At 41.5% G+C, this 19,655-nt stretch overlaps 2 protein-coding genes across 2 annotated transcripts in view; both read left to right on the plus strand.

Annotated features, from left to right (window-relative positions):
• The first annotated feature begins 280 nt into the window (after positions 1–280).
• sf3b2 (splicing factor 3b, subunit 2) lies at positions 281–9,822 on the plus strand. Its single transcript, XM_034676654.1, has 21 exons — positions 281–432; positions 831–877; positions 1,029–1,079; positions 2,424–2,654; positions 3,209–3,296; positions 3,601–3,680; positions 3,936–4,044; positions 4,133–4,236; positions 4,327–4,575; positions 4,662–4,784; positions 4,871–4,951; positions 5,900–6,127; positions 6,221–6,370; positions 6,490–6,579; positions 7,624–7,731; positions 7,855–7,962; positions 8,189–8,331; positions 8,445–8,546; positions 8,766–8,865; positions 9,196–9,387; positions 9,490–9,822. Exons 1-21 carry the CDS (start codon positions 303–305, stop codon positions 9,559–9,561), a joined length of 2,586 nt encoding a protein of 861 aa, XP_034532545.1. The 5' UTR covers positions 281–302; the 3' UTR covers positions 9,562–9,822.
• Positions 9,823–18,458: 8,636 nt separating this feature from the next.
• The window catches only part of LOC117807537 (phosphofurin acidic cluster sorting protein 1-like), a 100,213-nt gene continuing 99,016 nt past the window's right edge, over positions 18,459–19,655 (plus strand). The window contains exon 1 of the mRNA XM_034676856.1: positions 18,459–19,184. Within this exon, the coding sequence (XP_034532747.1) occupies positions 19,030–19,184 (155 nt within the window). The 5' untranslated portion in view covers positions 18,459–19,029. The remainder of the gene's footprint in view (positions 19,185–19,655) is intronic.

Genomic DNA, 19,655 nt, shown 5'->3' on the forward strand with positions numbered 1-19,655 from the left:
AGTCGTTCAGGCCGGCTCTGTCTTCTGCAATTAGTTTTCCCATCATTCATCCTTAAACATTCTGCTGATATTCACAGTATGTGTAGTTTAGTCTTTATTAAGTCATACAGAATGGTTTTGGGGCTGTCAAACAATCTGCAGAGAGTCAACACTGACCTCTACAGGCAATAACAGGTGAGTGCGATGTCACCTCCTCCCGAACTCCATGTCCCATCATGCATTGCGCCACAGCATTACCCATCATGCTTTGCACCTGCTCGCGTGTCTTCCTTCCGCCGTTGTTTCATTGAGTAGATCTCAACATGGCATCCGACGGACCACCGGGCACCGAATCCCTCCCGTCCGATTTAGGGAGTGCTATTGCGGGATTAAACACATGGAGCCACCCGGAGCTGCAGGGGAAGCTGGCCGAGCTGGGAGCGCCCAACATGGGTAAGAAAGAGTCCGTGAAACCGAGGAGAGCTCTGGAGGAAAGACTGTGTTTAGCTAACTGCTGCTAATGCTAGTTAGCTGAACGTAACACATCCGTTACAAAGAGCCAGGACTTTGGTGTTTACACTTTATTAAATACATTAAAAGTCCCTCTTTTTAGAGGCTACTTACTAAAATGATGATAATAATATGTATCTGCTCCTGTGGGTAAGTAGGCCACTATGCTAGCTTGCAGGCTAACCTCAGTGTAAGGCCATATACATGGATTAGCAGTTGTCAGAGTTGAGGTTTGCTAACATATCTGGCAGGTTTTAAGGGCTGAACCAGTGAAGTAAACAAAGTCTACATATTCAGAAACTTGTCTGTCTTCTAATTGTGTTTTAATCTTCATTCTTCAGGTCCCAGAGAGGAGCTGATGGACAGACTGAAGGGCTATATGTTACAGGTAAGCCTCAGCATTCAGCCTGAAGTCTTGCAGAAACCAGTCCTCTGTATGCATGTTGATGGCACATTAATAATTCACATGCTGCAGGTGGAATCGTATCATATACCAAAGCATTGAATCTGTTTTTATGTGTATGTGTTTCTCTCCACAGACTGGGATCCTCCTCAGCAAACCTAATGATGACAAACAGATGGGCCCTCAGGTACAAGACATATATCAAATTAAAATGTGTCACTTTTAATACACAAGTATGCATGATATTGGATATTTGCAGAAATTATACATGCTGATATTTTCAAAGTTATTTATATACATCATAAATATACACTACCAGTCAAAAGTTTGGACACACCTTCTCATTCAACGTTTTTTATTTGTTTTAATTATTCTAAACACTGTAGATTAATACTGAATACATCAAACTATGAAAGAACATATATAGAATTATTTAATGAACAAAAAGTGTTTAACAAACCAGAATATGTTTTATATTTTAGATTCTGTAAAGTAGCCCCCTTTTTCCGTCATGACAGCTTTGCACACTCTTGGTATTCTCTCAGTCTGCTTCATGAAGTGGTCTCCTGGAATGGTTTCTAATTAACATGAGCCTTGTCAAGAGTTCATTTGTAGAATGACTTGCCTTCTTCATGTGTTTGAGACCATCAGTTGTGTTGTTCAGAGGTAGGGTTAGCACACAATGGATAGCCCTATTTGACTACTGTTGTAATCCAGATTATGGCAAAACCAGATTATTTCATAGTTTTGATGTCTTCAGTATTAATCTACAATGTTGGAAATAATTAGAATAAATAAAAACCATTGAACAAGAAGGTGTGTCCAAACTTTTGACTGGTAGTGTACAAGCATATTAGGGTTGGCATGTTCTTCTTTTACCCATATGTATTTTGCACTTGACCTTATTTTTTGAGACCCAACATCAAGACGGGATATGATCCAGTCCCATCTTACAGACAGGACTCAGTCAGATCTCATCTTAATCCACCATGAGCAGAGCACTTTGCAGCATTTAGCAAGTTACCGCGACAAGGACAAACTTCCTTTAACAGGCAGAAACCTCCAGCAGGACCAGGCTAATGTTAGACAGACATCTACTGAGACTGAGTTGGAGTTGGACAGAAACAAGAAGGAAGAGTCTGTGTTTTCACACTCCCAGTGTTCTGTGTTCACTCTCTCCAGTTAGCTTTGTAGGTCAGAAGAAGTATCTTAAATTCTATTCTTTGTTTTATGGGGAGCCAGCGTAGAGAAGCTAACACATGAGAGGTGTGCTCTCTCTTCCTAGTTCTAGTCAACAAGACGGGATAAGATCCAGTCCCATCGTACAGACAAGACTCATTCTGATCTCATCTTAATCCACCATGAGCAGAGCACTTTGCAGCATTTAGCAAGTTACAGTGGCAAGGACAAACTTCCTTTAACAGGCAGGACCAGACTGATGTTAGACACACATCTGCCTTCACTGAGTTGGAAAGAAACAAGAAGGAATCAGTTTTTCACACTCTCAGTATTCTGTGTTCCCTCTCTCCAGATACCAGGCATGCCTCCGATGCCCCCCATGCCCATGCCCCCCATGCCTCCTGGTATGGGAATGATGCATTCGATGAGCATGATCCCCGGCGGGCCCCCTCCTCCCAACATGCACATGGGCATGGAGCCCCCGGGTTTGCCTCCTCCCGGCCTGTCGCAGGACGATCAGCTGAAGATGGTGCAGCAGAGAGCTGCCATGGTGCTGCAGCAGGAGGAGAGAGCCAAGCAACAGGTGGGGCCGACTGGACTCAGACTTTACCTCCTCTTTCACCTTTTTTTCCACCATTTAACTTTACCTTTCAAACGCAAAGCCATCTCACAAAAGCTACAAACATCCTGCTGCAGATAAATCAGATCCAGGTGACGCTGGCAGAGGAGTCACGAGGGCTTTCTGCTTTTTTAAGTAACAGCAGGACTCGACACAGACTTATTGATCTGACTGTTACTCAGTCGTTATTGTCTCCGTGTATCACAGGGTGAACCCCGTGTCATGGATGAACAGGATCTTCTGGAGCAGCAGAAGAGGGTGAGACACGATAGATAGTCCACCTGTTAGGTAAAAAGGATGTTTACTTACTCAACAAAAACATGTTCTTGTTGAGTAAATAACTCCCTTTGTGTTGATAAGATAATGAAACAATAGATTTAAAATCCTCTTTGAAGAGTTAGGGCGTTCTTTTCCATCTCTTTTTCCAACTTTCTCTCTTCACTCGTCTTTTTCATGAATCATATATGTAACTCTCCTCTTCTTCCTCCTTTTCCTCCTTCGCCGGTCTCAATCATCAGGCTGCAGTGATGATGGAGCAGGAGCGTCACCAGGAGATGGTGAAGATGCAGGGGGCCAGAGGCATGCCAATTGTCAGCGCCATTAGAGGTACGCACTTATTTTTGCTATGAGAAGAAAAGAGGCAGCAGAGGCTGAAGTTTAGTATGTGCACGCAGAGGAGCTCGGCTCCGGGTTTCAGACGGAGCTGTTTAGCTAAACTCTGAGCTGTTTGGGGAAAGTTAGTGAAGCGGTCCTGGAGAAAGTTAGAGAACCTGTCCTGGAGAAAGTTAGTGGACCGGTCCTGAGGAAAGTTAGTGAAGCGGTCCTGGGGAAAGTTAGTTAACCAGTCCTGGGGAAAATGGAATGATCTAAAATAACAAACTTTAATGATGTACAAAATGTTTTTCTGCAGGGCCGCTGCCTCCTGGTGTCAGTATGATGCCGATCCAGAAACAGAGAGTCCCACCTCCTCCTGGAGAAGACAGCAGAGAGGTGAGAACTCTATTCAAAGTGTTTGTATTCCCCTCATGTGGTTCAAGCTGAAAGTCACATGCAGATTCAAAGTGGTTGCTGCTGAGGTTTGATGCACAGTCGCTTCTTTTTTTCTTTTAAAAACCTAATCCCAGATCCTGCAGACTCCACATTCAAACTTAAAGCCCTGTTAACTGCAGAGAGCACAGAGTGGTGGGTTTATTGGGTTTTGAGGGACTTTCTGGATTACAAAGTCATTTGTGATTCTCATTCCAGATGTGGCAGAGCGAGGAGGTGAGCGTCAGCGGGCCGAAGATCCCGCAGGCTCTGGAGAAGATCCTTCAGCTGAAGGAGATCAGACAGGAGCAGCTGACCGACCCCGCAGGTCAGCAGAGCGGCACAGATTCTGGTTGAATATTTATAAAAAAGAAAGGAAATAGAACGACATCATCTGTTTTTTCTCCTTCTTTCAGGAGAAGAAGAAGACGACGAGGGAGCAGACATGGACCTTAACAACTCGTCTGCAGCAGTCATGTCCGAGACAGAAGAGGACGACAGCCAGATATCCAAGAAAGATGTGAGTCTTCTCTTCTTTCCACAGAACAAGACACACTCACATCATTTTAGTCTTTTCTTGTTTTATTAACGCTTTCTCTCCCCCTTCCAGAAAAACCGCAGGCGCCGAAACCGCAAGAAGAAGAGCAAGCAGAAGCGAGCGCAGGAGAAAAAGGAGCAGGCGGAGAAGAAGGAGGAGAAGGAGGAGAAGAAGGAGGGAGCCGGCGACAAAGAGAAGGGGAAAGACAAGGACAAGGACAAGGAGAAGGAGTCAGAGGTGGAGATCGAGTACATCACAGAGGAGCCGGAGATTTACGACCCCAACTTCATCTTCTTCAAGAGGATCTTTGAGGCCTTCAAGGTGACTTGAGTCTTCTTTTTGTTGCTTCCAGGTGTGTTGTTGCTTCTGTTTTGCTATAAGAAGCTGTTTTGTTCTCTTTTTCTCAGCTGACTGACGACGTGAAGAAAGAGAAGGAGAAGGAACCGGAGAAAACAGAGAAGCAGGAAACGGCTGTGCTGCGTAAAAAAGGGTTTGAGGATGAGAGGAAAGACAGTGACGACAGCGACGAGGTTTGGATCCTTCAGTTTGTTTGGAATATCGGACAAAAAGAACAAAGTCATGTTGGTTTTCTTATAAAATATCTTTCTATGTGCAGGATATGCGACCAGATGTTCCCAAACTCTCCAAGAAGAAGCTGAGGAGGATGAACCGGCTCACTGTGGCTGAGCTCAAACAGGTAAATCAACGCTAACGGACACAATCACTATTCTCATGTACATTCAACTTAACTTTATTTATAAAGCACCTTTCATACATTCAAACATGCTGCAAAAGTGCTTCACAAAAGAACAGAGGGACAGAAAATAGCAGCAACAGGTAGAAAGATAGAAGATTAAAACAAGATAGAGGAAAAAACAATAAAATAAGCACATTACATAAAAACAATTAAAAGGAAATCATTACAATAGAATAAAAAGTTAACAATAAAATCTAAAACATAAAACACAAGAATAAAATAAAACAATAAAACTTCAATATAATCAGTAAAATAAAATTAAAAATAAAATAAATACAATGAAATCAATAAAATCAAATGTTTCAATAAAATCAATGAAATAGAAACATTACAATAAATTTAAGTCATTACAATAAATGAATCAAATAAAATCAATGAAATAAAACCAGATAAAATAAGAGAGAGTAAAGAAAAAGAAAAGTGATTCTCAAACAGTGTTAATAATGGTAATAATGCAGTCCAGGGCTAAAAAGAAATGACTCCCAAGTTAAAAGCCAGATTTAGAATGTATGTCTCCAGTTTACTTTTAATAAAACTCAGAGAGCTCGCTGTTTAAATGTCCAGAGGCAGAGAGTTCCACAGTTATGGGGCATAAAACAGAAAGCTCTCTGGCCGACACTTGTGAGGGACACACGAGGAACATTAAAAAGGAAGCCGTGCAGGACCTCAGTGATCGAGCTGGAACATAAAATGACAGAAAATCTGTGATGTATGGAAGAGCGAGGCTCTTAAGAGCTTTAAAAACAAGTAAAAGATTTTAAAAGAAACCGGTCACTGGCGCAGAGTTTTCAGAAGTGGAGTTATGTGATCTGTTTTCTTCTTACGTGTAATAAATGTAAACCACATGTACACCTGTTGATCTTGTTTCCTCCCGTGTCTCTGCTGCAGCTGGTGGCTCGCCCAGATGTCGTCGAGATGCACGACGTGACGGCCCAGGAGCCCAAGCTGCTGGTCCACCTGAAGGCCACCAGGAACACGGTGCCGGTCCCCCGTCACTGGTGCTTTAAGAGGAAGTACCTGCAGGGCAAGAGAGGTATAGAGAAGCCTCCGTTTGAGCTGCCCGAGTTCATCAAGAAAACAGGGATCCAGGAGATGAGGGAGGCCCTGCAGGAGAAGGTGCGTCAGCCTCTTCTATCTCCACACTCTTCAAGTATCAGGATGAATGAGGAGTGAATTCCCTGACATGGTGTCTTTGTTTTCTGTTTGCAGGAAGACGCCAAAACCATGAAAACCAAAATGAGGGAGAAGGTTCGACCCAAGATGGGGAAGATTGACATCGACTACCAGAAGCTCCACGACGCCTTCTTCAAATGGCAGATCAAACCCAAACTCACCATCCACGGAGACCTTTACTACGAGGTGCCATGTCCTGCAAAACATCAACTTTTTACACTTTCTATAACCATTTAGTAAAAAAAAGTCGGTTCTTTATCCTGCTCATGAAGTGACCAGCCTTTTTTCCTTTTGTGTCTATGCAGGGTAAAGAGTTTGAAACTCGTCTGAAAGAGAAGAAGCCGGGGGATCTGTCTGATGAGCTGCGCATCGCTCTGGGAATGCCAGTCGGACCTGTAAGATCCACAAACATGATGATGATAATTTATGAATTAAAATCAAGAGAAACCTCTAAAAAGAAAAGTCAAGAAAAGTCATCCGGCAACAAAGAGAGGCAGAAAACTAATGAATCATTATTTGCAAGGTTTATTTCAAATTTAACTTCTATTTTTGTAGATATTTGTACAATAAAGAGTAAGAGATGACTTAAAAAAAAAAAAAAAAAGTATTCTGAAAGACATCTTGCAACCACCTATAAGTGTATGGAGACCTTCCACAGGTCCCGACCCACACTTTTGGAACCCCTGATGTGAAATCATGGACATTTGTTTAGTTTTATTTATTTATTTAACCAGGCTGGTCCCATTGAGATCAAAAATCTCTTTTTCCAGGGAGACCTGGTAAAGACAGTCAGCAGCAAAAAAAAACACAAGTTACAGACACACAGAGAACCTAAGTACACTTTACAAGCATGTTTGTCCCAGAAAGAGCTGTTACCTAGGGGGCAGTTGTAAGAAGATACACTTAAAACAACAACATCCTAAAGATTCAGCTTCAAGGTCTAAAAGTAGATTTAAAAATATCAAGTGACACCAGCTCCTTGAGTTTCGAGGCATTCTGAAACAAATTCCAGTTTGGTTGGGATATTTAAGGTTTTTAAAATCCTTAAAAGAAGTCTTAAATTTCAGATGTGACATTTGTCAAACATGATTGGAAACAGGGATTAAACAAAATGAGGCAACTTGCACGATTTGCAAAAAAGCTTTGATGAATTAAATATGTATTTTTAAAAATATGCTACGCCCGTTTCAATTGCTGTTCTTGCGATGCTAAAAATTTGTATACATTTTCTCTCCTTGGGTGTTAAAAAGGTTTTTAGAAATTCTTAAATTTGACTCGAAAAATGTTGGATAGCTGTATTTAGTTTTAGCTCAAACGAACCCTCAGAGATCCTACCTGGTGTTTCACTACAGGAGGAGTTTTTGTCACTGTTTCTGAATATATAGTGAGGAAGTAGTGTGCATCACTGAGCTTCAATCTTGCTCTCTTCTCCCTCCCAGAACGCACACAAAGTTCCTCCTCCCTGGTTGATCGCCATGCAGAGGTACGGCCCCCCTCCCTCCTACCCCAACCTCAAGATCCCCGGACTCAACTCCCCCATCCCAGATGTAAGAGGACTTCACCGGCTGCTCATGAAAATTAACGATTATACTGTCTTTTTCAAAATACAAAGATGAACTCTGATTTGATTTTGCTCTCCGTATTTCCCCTCACCATCTTGTCCCGGTTAGAACTGCACGTTTGGTTACCACGCCGGAGGCTGGGGGAAGCCGCCTGTAGACGAGATGGGTAAACCTCTGTACGGTGACGTGTTCGGGACCAACGCTGTTGACTTCCAGGTCAGGACTACGCAGCCACACACACACACACACACACAGGTTCAGGGCTTTGGGGACATTGTAGATTCTTTTGAGAAAATTTAAATCTAATTGAAAAGGAAAGATTTTCTTTCATGGCTGGGAGAGATTAGACTTCATCAGACTTCTGTTTCTGTAACTTTCCTCGCCATCAGCACACACTGGTAATTCATCACTTATAACGGAGCCTGTTATTTTTTACATCCAGGCCAAAGCAGAGGAGGAGGAGGTGGATCACACCCCGTGGGGAGAACTAGAGCCGTCGGACGAGGAGTCGTCGGAGGAAGAGGAAGAGGAGGAGAGCGACGAGGAGAAACCAGACGAAACTGGATTCTTCACGCCAGCGGACAGGTACTGGAACTGATCCCATCCTTAGAAAGCAGCTGTCCTCATTTAGGCTCAGTTATCTAGGTCCATGGACAGTAAAACTCACCGTGCACTGTGTGTCGTTGTTCCTGTTTCAGCGGGCTGATCACACCGGGGGGATTCTCGTCGGTACCGGCCGGCATGGAAACACCAGAGCTGATCGAGCTGAGGAAGAAGAAGATCGAGGAGGCCATGGACGGGTGGGTGCTCAATTTCTGCATTTATTCATTTTGGAATAGAGCAGAAAAAAAGTACTACAATATCAGTTTTTTAAAATATGTGACAATCAGCCATGTTAGCCTGTGTCCGTGAACAGTTTACAAGTATAGTGCCTTTGTTTTCTTGAATTATGCATGATTTATGTTGACAAATACAATTTAGGATACTTAATTTTGATTTCCTGGTTCTTGTAATCTTAGAAACGAGACGCCTCAGCTGTACACAGTGCTCCCAGAGAGAAGAACTGGCCCAGTAGGCGCCGCCATGATGGCTTCAACACACATCTACGACGTTTCAGGGGTAAGACGACTGTGCCCGAGTCGGCATTTGTCCAAATTAAATTCAAAATGTTGTGATGGAGGCGCTGGTGGCCTGGGGTCTAAGCGCCCCACGTATAGAGGCTACAGTCCTCATTGCAGAGGTCGCCGGTTTGACTCCTGGCCGGTTGACCATTTGCTGCATGTCATCCCCCACTCTCCACTCCCCACATTTCCTGTCTCTCTTCAGCTGTCCTGTCATTAAAGGCAAAAAATGCCAAAAAATTATAACTTAAAAAAAAGAAGGGTTGTGATGATCCGTCCATAACCATGCCTTCCCTCAATCTCTGACCTCCCTCTCTGTTGTCAACAGGCCATGGCAGCTCGTAAAGCGGGTGGAGGGCAGGAGTCGCAGGGCGTGGAGGTGGCCCTCGCCCCGGAGGAGCTGGAGTTGGACCCGATGGCCATGACGCAAAAGTACGAGGAGCACGTCAGAGAGCAGCAGGCCCAGGTGGAGAAGGAGGACTTCAGTGACATGGTTGCTGAGCACGCTGCCAAACAGAAGGTAAAGAGACTCCAAAGATATCATTGCTCTACTTCTTCTACTTGTAGTTTTCCTGCTTTCTTGACCTCTTTATTCCTGACTCACTCTTCTACTCTGTTACAGCAAAAGAAGAGGAAGGCCCAGCCACAGGACACACGAGGCGGCGCCAAGAAATACAAAGAGTTCAAGTTCTAGATCCGAAACACTGAGACGAAGTTGTACGAGAGGATGAGCCAGGAAATGAAAAAAAGAAAGCTTAGTTTTTTACTCCAAAGGATGTTGACTGCAAACCAATCATCTGTTAGACCAGCAACAGTGAACACGTCCTTTTTAAAAAGATATACATGGATGATTCTTTTGTGATGCATCTTATGTAAGTCACTTGGTGATATGTATTTTCTCTGACTTGTTTTGTTTTTTCTTTTATGTAAATAAATGAAGTGATGACGACACTCAGGAGCTGTACTGACCACTGTTCTGTTTCCATGTCATCCCCTAAGTTACTTTACTCATTCCCATGAGATAATCAATCAAAGCAGGTCTAGACTGTACTCTGTTAAATTATTAACAAGACCCAACATCAAGACAGGATAAGATCCAGTCCCCTCTTACAGACAGGACTCAGCCTGATCTCATCTTAATCCACCATGAGCAGAGCACTTTGCAGCATTTAGCAAGTTACAGTGTCAAGGGCAAACTTCCTTTAACAGGCAGAAACCTCCAGCAGGACCGGACTCATGTTTGACAGATATCTGCCTCGACTGTGTTGGGGTTTGAGTAGAGGGAGATGAAAGTAGTGTGAGAGATAGTAGTAGTTGTAGCCGCTGGAGTCTGGCACGTCCACAGCAGTGACTCAGAGGAACCTATGAGACAAGGGAGCTCAGGGACTCATGAAAGGTCTATGGTTAGTAACTTTAATACGACAGGAAGATTTAAAGTAAGTGACAGACAGACAGAGGAAAGAGGAGGGAAAGACAGGATCCCAGTGTCTCAGTTCCCCTGGCAGTCTAAGACTATAGCAGCATAACTAAGAGCTGGTCCAAGCCTGATCCAGCTCTAACTATAAGCTTTATCAAAAAGTAAAGTTTGAAGCCTACTCTTAAAAGTAGAGAGGGTGTCTGCCTCCCGGACCCTGACTGGTAGAAGATTCCCAAGGAGAGGGGCCTGATAACTGAAGACTCTACCTCCCATACTACTTTTAGAGACTTTGGGTGAAACAAGCAGGCCTGCATATTGGGAGCGTGGTGTTCTAGAGGGGTAATAGGGCACTATGAGCTCTGTAAGATACAAAAGGATTTTAGACTCTGTTTTAGGTTTTATGGGAAGCCAGTGTAGAGAAGCTAACACAGGAGAGATATGCTCTCTCTTCCTAGTTCTAGTCATCAAGATAGGATAAGATCCAGTCTCATTTTACAAACAGGTCTTATATCGTCTTAATCCACCATGATGAGCAGAGCACTTTGCAGCATTTAGCAAGTTACAGTGGCAAGGACAAACTTCCTTTAACAGGCAGAAACCTCCAGCAGGACCAGACACATGTTAGAGTTTGGCCATCTTTGTCATGAAAGTGTGTTTCCACACCTCATTTATAACCTCACACTTTTAAAAAACATTCCTTAGTCCTCACAAGCATGTGAACTTAACTTAGCTGATTCATGCACCACGCTGCAGAGCTTGTTTCTGCAGCTAGAGGGCAGTAGAGGACTGAATGTGACAGTCACCTGACTATCTGGGAAACACAGTGACCTACATAGCTGCAGCTACCGCATGTTGAGGTCACTAGTACACACTCACACACACACACTCACACCAAAATGAAAGGCTTTTATTATCTTAGAATTACAAGTGAACCATTATTGCAGTGCTGCCGTAGCTTTTAGGACAGCAGCAGCAGCTATTATTCTTGATGTTATTATTACTGAAGTGGAAAATGTTTGTTTGGCGGTGGCACCTCTGGGATTGGGAAATGTTCCAATCTGGAGTAAATGACATCATCTCCTGGCATGTGAGCGCATCTTATCTGTGTGTGTCTGCCCTCTCGCTGGTCCAGTAATGCTGGTGGACTGTAATGATACTACTATCTTTGCTGCCAGTGCACTCATATATTGTAAATTGCTGCTATCAACACAGAAAAAACAGTCCCTGTGTTGTGGGGCTGAGAAGCAATGTGCTGCTTTAGAACTTAGACGATCCTTTAGTGAGTTGCAGGAAGACCTTATTAGTCATATAATACATCAAATACCAATGATTTAGTTCTTTCAGCTAATGAGATGTGATCTGTTTTTGTTAAATTTGTTCATAAACTGAATTTAATTGGCTTCCTGAGATTGTTGGGTTCCCAAACCTTTCAGTCCACGATCCCCAAAATAAAGATGCCAAAGACGAGCAAATCCCACTGTCCCTTGAAGTGATTAAATGTTGCCTCATGCTTCATTTAGCTAGTCTCGGCCATGTGTCTGTGTTTCCTGTGCTGTTGTGAATTAATCTGCTGCTACTGATGCTTTTGTTAATTAACTGTTAACTAACTCTAACCTTAATAGTCATCTGGAAACAAAGAATGGCCAAAAAACTAATAAAAAAAATTTATTTGTAAGGTTTTATTTCAAATTTAACTCATATTTTTGTTGATATTTGTACATTAATAGGTAAATTACACAATTTCATGACCCCCCGTTAGTGTCTCGTGACCCCCTAGGGGGCCCCAACCCACCCTTTGGGAACCCCTGGCATAGATACGTTTTTCTGTATAATTTAGAAGTTGTAAAAGAAATATTTTTCTTGCAAGCTTTTACATTTTATGGACCAAATAATTACTTACAGTAAAGAAAGACAACACATTAATCATCAATAACACAATTATTTAATGTTAAAATACAAGAGGTTTTTTTTGTTTGTTTTTCCTCGAGTCCTTTTTTAAAATGTTCCTTTCAAAAATCTAGGTTATAATTCTTAAAGATACTTTATTAATTCCCATGGGGGGAAATTCCATTTTTTCACTCATGTTATTTTGATCATGCATACAACACATTTTTTGATATATACATGCAATTCATGCACAAACATGCTATGGACATGCACTTAGGGAGAGATGTCAGAGTGAGCAGTTGGGGGTCTGGTGCCTTGCTCAAGGGCATCTTGGCTGTGCTCAGGCAAGTGAACCAGCACCTCTCCAGGCACCAGCCCACTTGCCATACTTTGTCCATACTGGGACTTCAACCAGCGGCCCTCCGGTTCCCAAGCCAAGTCCCTATGGACTGAGTTACTGCCGCCCCCAATGAGCATTCCCTGACTGGGAATCGAACCCGGGGGAACCCGACGGTGAGAGTGCCGAATCCTAACCACTAGACCACCAGGGATTATTGTCTTGGTTCTTATTGAAATCATAGATCTTAAAAAGCTTTTACAGTTCACATTGAATTGAAAAGTGTATAGTAGTAGAAAAGACTAGCTATCATTACATAGCTATCATTTTTTTAATTATTTAGCTTTCACGTTTATGAATTTTTCTATTTAGCAAAATATTGCAAATATAGAGAGGAATAAACTAAGTGTAGGAGCAGGATAAACCCAAAAATCAACATCAAACTATTCTACTACAGTTGTCAGAATTGCACATAAGTTCAAAGTTACACAGAAAACTTCTCCATATGTGGAAAATATAGGTGTGTTGCATAAAACAGTCTGAACTAAGCTCATCAGACACTGCCTTGGACCCTCAGCAGTGTCATTTGATGACCCGGCAGATTTAGGGCGCTGTGTAAAAAGTACCACCGGATTATCCCATGACCATCTTTTTAATCTGCTTGGTTCTAATCTCTTATCGATGGCAGGAGAGCAGTGCGTTAAAAAAGAGCAGGAGGGGTTCGCACAGCGTTTAAGTAAACTGGCTCATTATCTAAAGTGAGGGAGAGAGAGAGAGAGAGAGAGAGGCAGCCAGGTGGAGAATCTGCGTGGGTTTAATTCCACCTCATCAGTGAAGCATCCAGTTTCACTCGGTGATAGGTGAAGGTTTGTCGGTTCTTGGTTACAGGAGGATGAGGGCAAGGCATAATGGAAGAGGACCGGCTCATTGTGTGAATATCAACAGTTCATTTCAAGGTTATGAAAAGCAAAAGATCCTTTACTCAGGTGATTACAATGGACAACACTTTACTCATGAAGGTTACTGTTCCAATTTCTGCCAGTTGATCCTCTGAAATCTCACTGATTGGTCCTTTAAAAGACTCCAAAGTTCAACTTTAGCTCGCACTCCCATGACATGTTCTGACCTACAATGGAAAGTAAAAAATATATATATAATAAAACTGACAAATAGCTGGCCCCAAAACAAAGACAAATCATGGGATACAGAGGTCTGACAATTATTCTTCTTCCAAACTATATCCTTGGAGTCACTCTGCAGGCCTTGGGATGGACAACAATGGAAATTTTAATTAGTTTCAATAAGAACAGTGTGATGTTGGGAGGTCACAGCAGTGAATGTAGGTGGTTCCATGATGTAGCATGATAAAATGTATAAAAACCCAAATTTATGCATTAATAATACAACATTTTAAAAATTGTATCGACAAATTTGTCAAAAAACAGCTCATCTGAAAATAAAGGTCCCTCTTGGTTTTCATTTCCAGGCTTTATATTGTTAGTCTGAAAGCTTTGAAGTATCTTTACATGATTAACAGCTCAAGAAATCCCTTACTTATCTCAGGCTAGTATCTTTTAAATAAAAAATACCAGCCTCTCTACAAAATAAGTTGTTAGTCTCTTTTTAAAAATGACAAATTTGCCCTTTTAAGGAGATTCACCAACTAGTGATGTCACAGATTGAGGAAATATCGTGTTGATCTCGTTGAATTCTCATGTGGCCTTGTGAACAAGTCTCATCCAGGGATTTCTCCAACACAGATGTACCACACAATTTGAAACTGTGCCCACATTTAGCATTGATATCCAACACTTGAATTTAATTTTCAAAATATGAAAAAAGTATAATACCACATCTCTAAGTAAGGAATAGTGTATGGTGAATGGGTGGTTATGCAAATTAGAATCCCTGCAAGGTGAACTACACCCTGACCTTAGGCAGGGGCAGAAAGTACTGTATCTGCCTCAGTGTTTATCCCTATTGATGGTTTGTGTTTTTACCACAGTGTCAACAGGCAGAGTGAACTTAATCTGAAGATTGATTTGGATGACATGTGTGATCAGTTTGTCCCTGACATTGCTCTTGTTGTTTAGAATTAATCAACGCTGTTATTGTGTTTTGACCAATGAGAATCTAGTATTTAACACGGCGTGGTAATAAGTATGAAAGTCGGGTAATAATGTAACCAAAACTAGAGGTAAGGCATTTCAATGTCACCTGTTGTCTTTCGGTTCTTCGTTGAGGAGCCTTGATTTTTCGCCGTGGTAGGTTTTTCTTTAACCAGAGGCGACCATATTCCGAGGAGGGAGTAGAAACACATTGCCACATCCATATCTAACATTACTTTTCAATGGTTTTAACATTACTTTTTAATTGTTGTCTGTTTTTAGTTGATCATCATTATTTTAAGGTTTTATCTTTTATTTGCTTGTCATGCATTTCATATGCTCAATGTCATTGGAAATGAGGGCTTTGCTTTCAATGATTTTAAGTTTAAATAAAGATAATTAATATAATTTTTAAAGTTATATTTTTGGGGGGCTTTAAGAGGAGAGGACAGTGGATAGTGTAGGAAACTGGGAGAGAGTAGGGGAATGTCATGCGGGAAAGAGACTGCAGACTGGATTCAAACCATGGCTTCCCGCTACATGGGTGGCACAACTTAACCATTAGGCCAAGTCCACGCCCCTACAACCATTTCTTGATGGATGTGGTACACCAACATCACCTTGATCAAGTGAGGAAAATGTATCCTGAGGTAATAAATCAACTGGGAAATACGGTCATGTTCTCATCTGGGTGCATACAAGTGGCCCTCTTGTAGCTACTGGAGGAGTTGTCCCCTACTGGCCATAAGAGGGAATGCAGATCTGAGGCATTTGCATTGGCCTCCCTTAGGAAAAACCTTGATGCTGATGCCATATCCAGCCCTTATTTACAGTGTATGCTTCACCACTTTTGAACTACTGGAGCTGAATGGGGGCAGGATGGCTCAATTTTGCCCCTGGGTTCCCCTGAGTTGGTTAACATATATATATATAGGGATAATTGGAAGTTACACTACCATGAAGGGTTGTCACTTAAACTTGCAACTCAAGTGCTTTTGGTTGAAACATGCTGCATCCACTACAGGGATAAAACTGCAAATCCATGCAAACGATGTTTTGATGAGTTTCACATGAATGAATATGCATGACAAAAGTCAAGCAGGGGGACATCTTGTACAAACATACAACACCACTAGCCGTTTGCCTTCTGTTACATCATTGGCACCAGAGGCAAATGTAGCAGCACACATGTCTGAAAATCATCCAAGAACATTTTGAGGCCCATAATGTCGGTGTAAGCCGCGATCACAGCTATGATAATCTGTCTCTATACCGGAGCGGCAAAACTGGTGGCAGCCAGCCGGGCTGTGTGACGTCTACAGAGCGACAGGTCACCTTCTGATTCAGAGTCGGAGATTGTAATCACAGCCCTGCCTTTGTCACCTGAGTGTGCAAACAATCCACCTGTTAAACGCTGCTGCCAAACACAGGGAGAGCTGCAGTGTGGTGGGTGTTTTAGGGGGTGAAGAGATGCTTCCAAATGAGGATTACAGGGTGAAGAGGCATGGGAGAACACATGGCAGACAAACTTCTGTGTGGATGTTCTTTATTAGGCCGATTTTTAAAAATGAAACAGCTTAAAATCACATATTTAACTCAATAATCATCTCTTTTAATGTTTCTAAAATCATATTTTAGGGCTGAATGATAACTTTCCCTTCTAAACATGTGGTTGTAATGTGTGTCAGTCCATGAGAAGTGTGAGCAAGTTTACACTGGGGAATACAAGCAAGCTGATTTCCCAGACTATAACCGGTTTTGCACCTTTGTGTATCTTCCCGCTCACAAAAGCGTAAAGAAGGTGTGTGTGTGACAGTGTGAACAGGCACGTGTGTATGACTAATGGGGCTCATTTGAGCAACACCTGAGACTCCAGTCAGTGTGCCATGTCAGCCTAAAATGGAACGATTCACATTTTTATGCACACTGAGTCTCACTGAAACACCTTTTTGTTGTTTTCTATGAGAGTTAGCTTCCATACTTAATAATGTTAGTACAATTTTTACTCATACAAGGTGTAATGATGAATGAGGTGTGAGGGTAAAACAATGAATCATGGGTCAATATTGACGCTGACGATCACCTGTTCTTTAAATCAATGCCACTCTAAGAGAGAAGGAGTTTCTCCTTTGTGTTAATCAGTTTGATTTGTTTGTCTTGTGATAACCTGGATTATTGAACTATTTTACAATCTACACACCGACATCAATCTAACATAAACTGGTTTATATGTATAAGCTGGATGATGTATATTAAATGGGTGGTTGTGCATATTGGAATACAGACAGGTTAAGCAAGACCTCAATGTATCGCTCACCGGGGTCTTGAGTTCACTATATGTTATCCCAGGTATGTCTACATGCAGTGGGAAAAGAGGGTAAGAGTTTTCTTATCACTCTGGGATTAGATGGCTAACTAATGGGGTCAAAGGTCACGAGGCAGTTTCACTTTCTTTTTATGTGGTGGTTTCACATTTAAATGCACTCAATTGCAACAAACTTAAGTGCTTCAATAAACATGATACTCTGTACTACAACAAGATAGAAGACAGGGTTTAAAAAGTAAGTACATTTGAACGTGTAATGATGTCTATATTCTCATATGCTCTGCTGTGGAAAAGGCCTTGTTTTTGCCTCCTGTGGACAATCTTAATTAACAGGACCTTAAGGATTTAAAATAAATTCTTGGACACGTAGGAACTAGACATTCATACTGTTGAATAAGACAGCTCACCATCCCACTATTTGTTTGTTTGTTTGTTTTTTTTCCTCTCTGTCCCTTATTATGGTTTATCATGTCAAACATTTTACCTCACACCTGATGACCCTGTCTGTCTTATGTTTCCAGTGTTGTTTGTTATATATTTGTTACAAATCAACAAAAAAGTTTAAAAAATAAACTATATTCCACACTGTATGTAATAAAAACAAACACTTCACACTTCACTTACTTCACAAGACTAAAATAAAAAACCTTTAACATTATTATGCTGCAAAAAAGGATAAAAGAAAAATTAAATTAAAAAAGGCAGAAAAAGAGAAAATATATTTGAAAATTACGATTTTTTTAATACAATGTGTTATTATTGTATTTTTTTTTTTTTAATATTTTTTAATGTTTTTTATGAACAATAAGTATGGAAATGTGTTGTTTTGGATGAGATAACAAGTTTCTGTGAACAAAAACAACGAGGTTAACGTAAATGAAAAAAATAACATATTATTAATGTATTGTATCACGGTTTGTTACAAATGTATTAATGTTTTTGTATGAGATAATTATTGGTGCTGTTGGTAGGAATGTTGTAAAAAACGTTGTTTTTTTCTGCTGAGTTTGGAGAAAAGGTCATAATACCATCGGTACTCATCGCTAAGTGAAGTAATTTGAGATTATGGCGAATAATAACATCAAGCAATGTTATTATTTCCCTCGTTCCCGTTATCACGGACTAATTAGAGCTACTCCCCAACCCTCTGTCCTGATTGGTCGAGTGGCGGCCCCACTATGTCCAGTTGCATACATAAGTGAAGTGTTGTAATTTTGTTTTCTTAAATGTAATTTTGTTTCCTTAAATGTAAATTTGTTTTTTCAAATTGTAAACTTGTTTTCTTAAATGTCATTTTGTTTTCTTAAATGTAAATTTGTTTTCTTAAATGTAAATTTGTTTTCTTAAATGTAAATTTGTTTTCTTAAATGTATTATTGTTTTCTTAAATTTAAACATTTTTTCTTAAATGTAAATTTGTTTTCTTAAATGTAAATTTTTCTCCAACTTTGTTAAAGGGTTTCATCTTTTGTAAATTAGTTTTGTCCTTCAGGGCCACCGTACAAAACTAGGGATTTAAAAACAGAGCACCAGAGCACATTATTAGCCCCCCCTCCTTCCTTCCCTCTCTCTCTCTCTCTCTCTCTCTCTCTGCTCTCCTCTCTCCTCCCTCTCTCTCTCTCTCTCTCTCTCTCTCTCTCTCTGTCTACGTCCTCTTGAAGAGGCGTAGCTCGCTGCTTTCTGCTCATTGTGTGACTCCGGCGAGAGAAATTTCCGCTTCCTGCACCGACAAACAACAACCGACCAACCAACACACAACGAGCCGTCTCGAAGTTCAGGCGCAGGGGGACTGAGAGGGAGCGAACACCGGGGATCTACCGCCTGTCTGCGGGTCTAGAAACCCCGACTGGGACTGCAATATGTTCTCGATCTCTGGACGCGACTAGCACCAAAACCGTCCAACTTTACGGGTGCATTGTGCGCGGGGAGCGTTTTACGCATTTGCACCACAAGGAGCAAGGAGCCTTTGAAAAAAGGCAAAAAGGAAGGAAGGAGGAGGAGGCACTTAAAAAAAGGACAACCACAGAAGGAGAAGAAGACAGGCTACTACGGGTATTCCTCCTGTCAGCTCCGTCTTCAGCCTCCAGGATGTCGGAGCGAGGAGGGCTCCCGCGGACTGGGGGCGTCCCCTCGCCGCACATGCAGCCCTCCAAGCCGGTCAGCATCACCTCCAACCGGCCGGTCCACATGAACCTGTACGCTACCTGGGAGGTGGACCGCTCCTCGCCCAGCTGTGTGCCAAGGTATGTGAAGGGGGGGGGCAGGAGCAGTATTTTGAGGGTGGTGGTTGTTGTGAATGTAAAACGACCTGGTGTGCAGTGGCGTGTCCAGAGGGGTGGCACTGGCACCCCTTGAAATCCAATTGGCCACCCCAAAATCCTAAACTGTGATTGGCTGTTTGCCTTGTCAGAGGTAGAGTTTCTTTTATTGTATTAACAGAAGTATTTTTAAACATGTATTTAATTTATTTGTATTTATTTATTTTATTTTGTTAGATATAAAAAATATTTACTTTTTATTTTGATATTTATCTCATCCAAAACAAAACAAACATTTCCATACTTAATATTCATAACAACCATTTAAAAATATTTAGAAATATACAGGCTGATTTCTTTATTAGTGCCCTCAAATGTGACTTTGAAAAAAAAAACTTTTGTAAGTCCTTAGAGAATTAGAAGATTTATGCCAGTTTATCATGTTGTTTTTTTAAG

Source organism: Notolabrus celidotus, chromosome 23, assembly GCF_009762535.1.
Source record: "Notolabrus celidotus isolate fNotCel1 chromosome 23, fNotCel1.pri, whole genome shotgun sequence".
Lineage (NCBI taxonomy): Eukaryota > Metazoa > Chordata > Actinopteri > Labriformes > Labridae > Notolabrus > Notolabrus celidotus.

Bases quoted from the DNA above. Each gene is read 5' to 3' on its own strand.
- sf3b2 (XM_034676654.1), top strand. From the start codon at position 303: ATGGCATCCGACGGACCACCGGGCACCGAATCCCTCCCGTCCGATTTA. The intron at 4,576-4,661 runs GTGACTTGAGTC...TCTTTTTCTCAG, and splicing joins GGATCTTTGAGGCCTTCAAG to CTGACTGACGACGTGAAGAA. The intron at 6,371-6,489 runs GTGCCATGTCCT...GTGTCTATGCAG, and splicing joins ACGGAGACCTTTACTACGAG to GGTAAAGAGTTTGAAACTCG.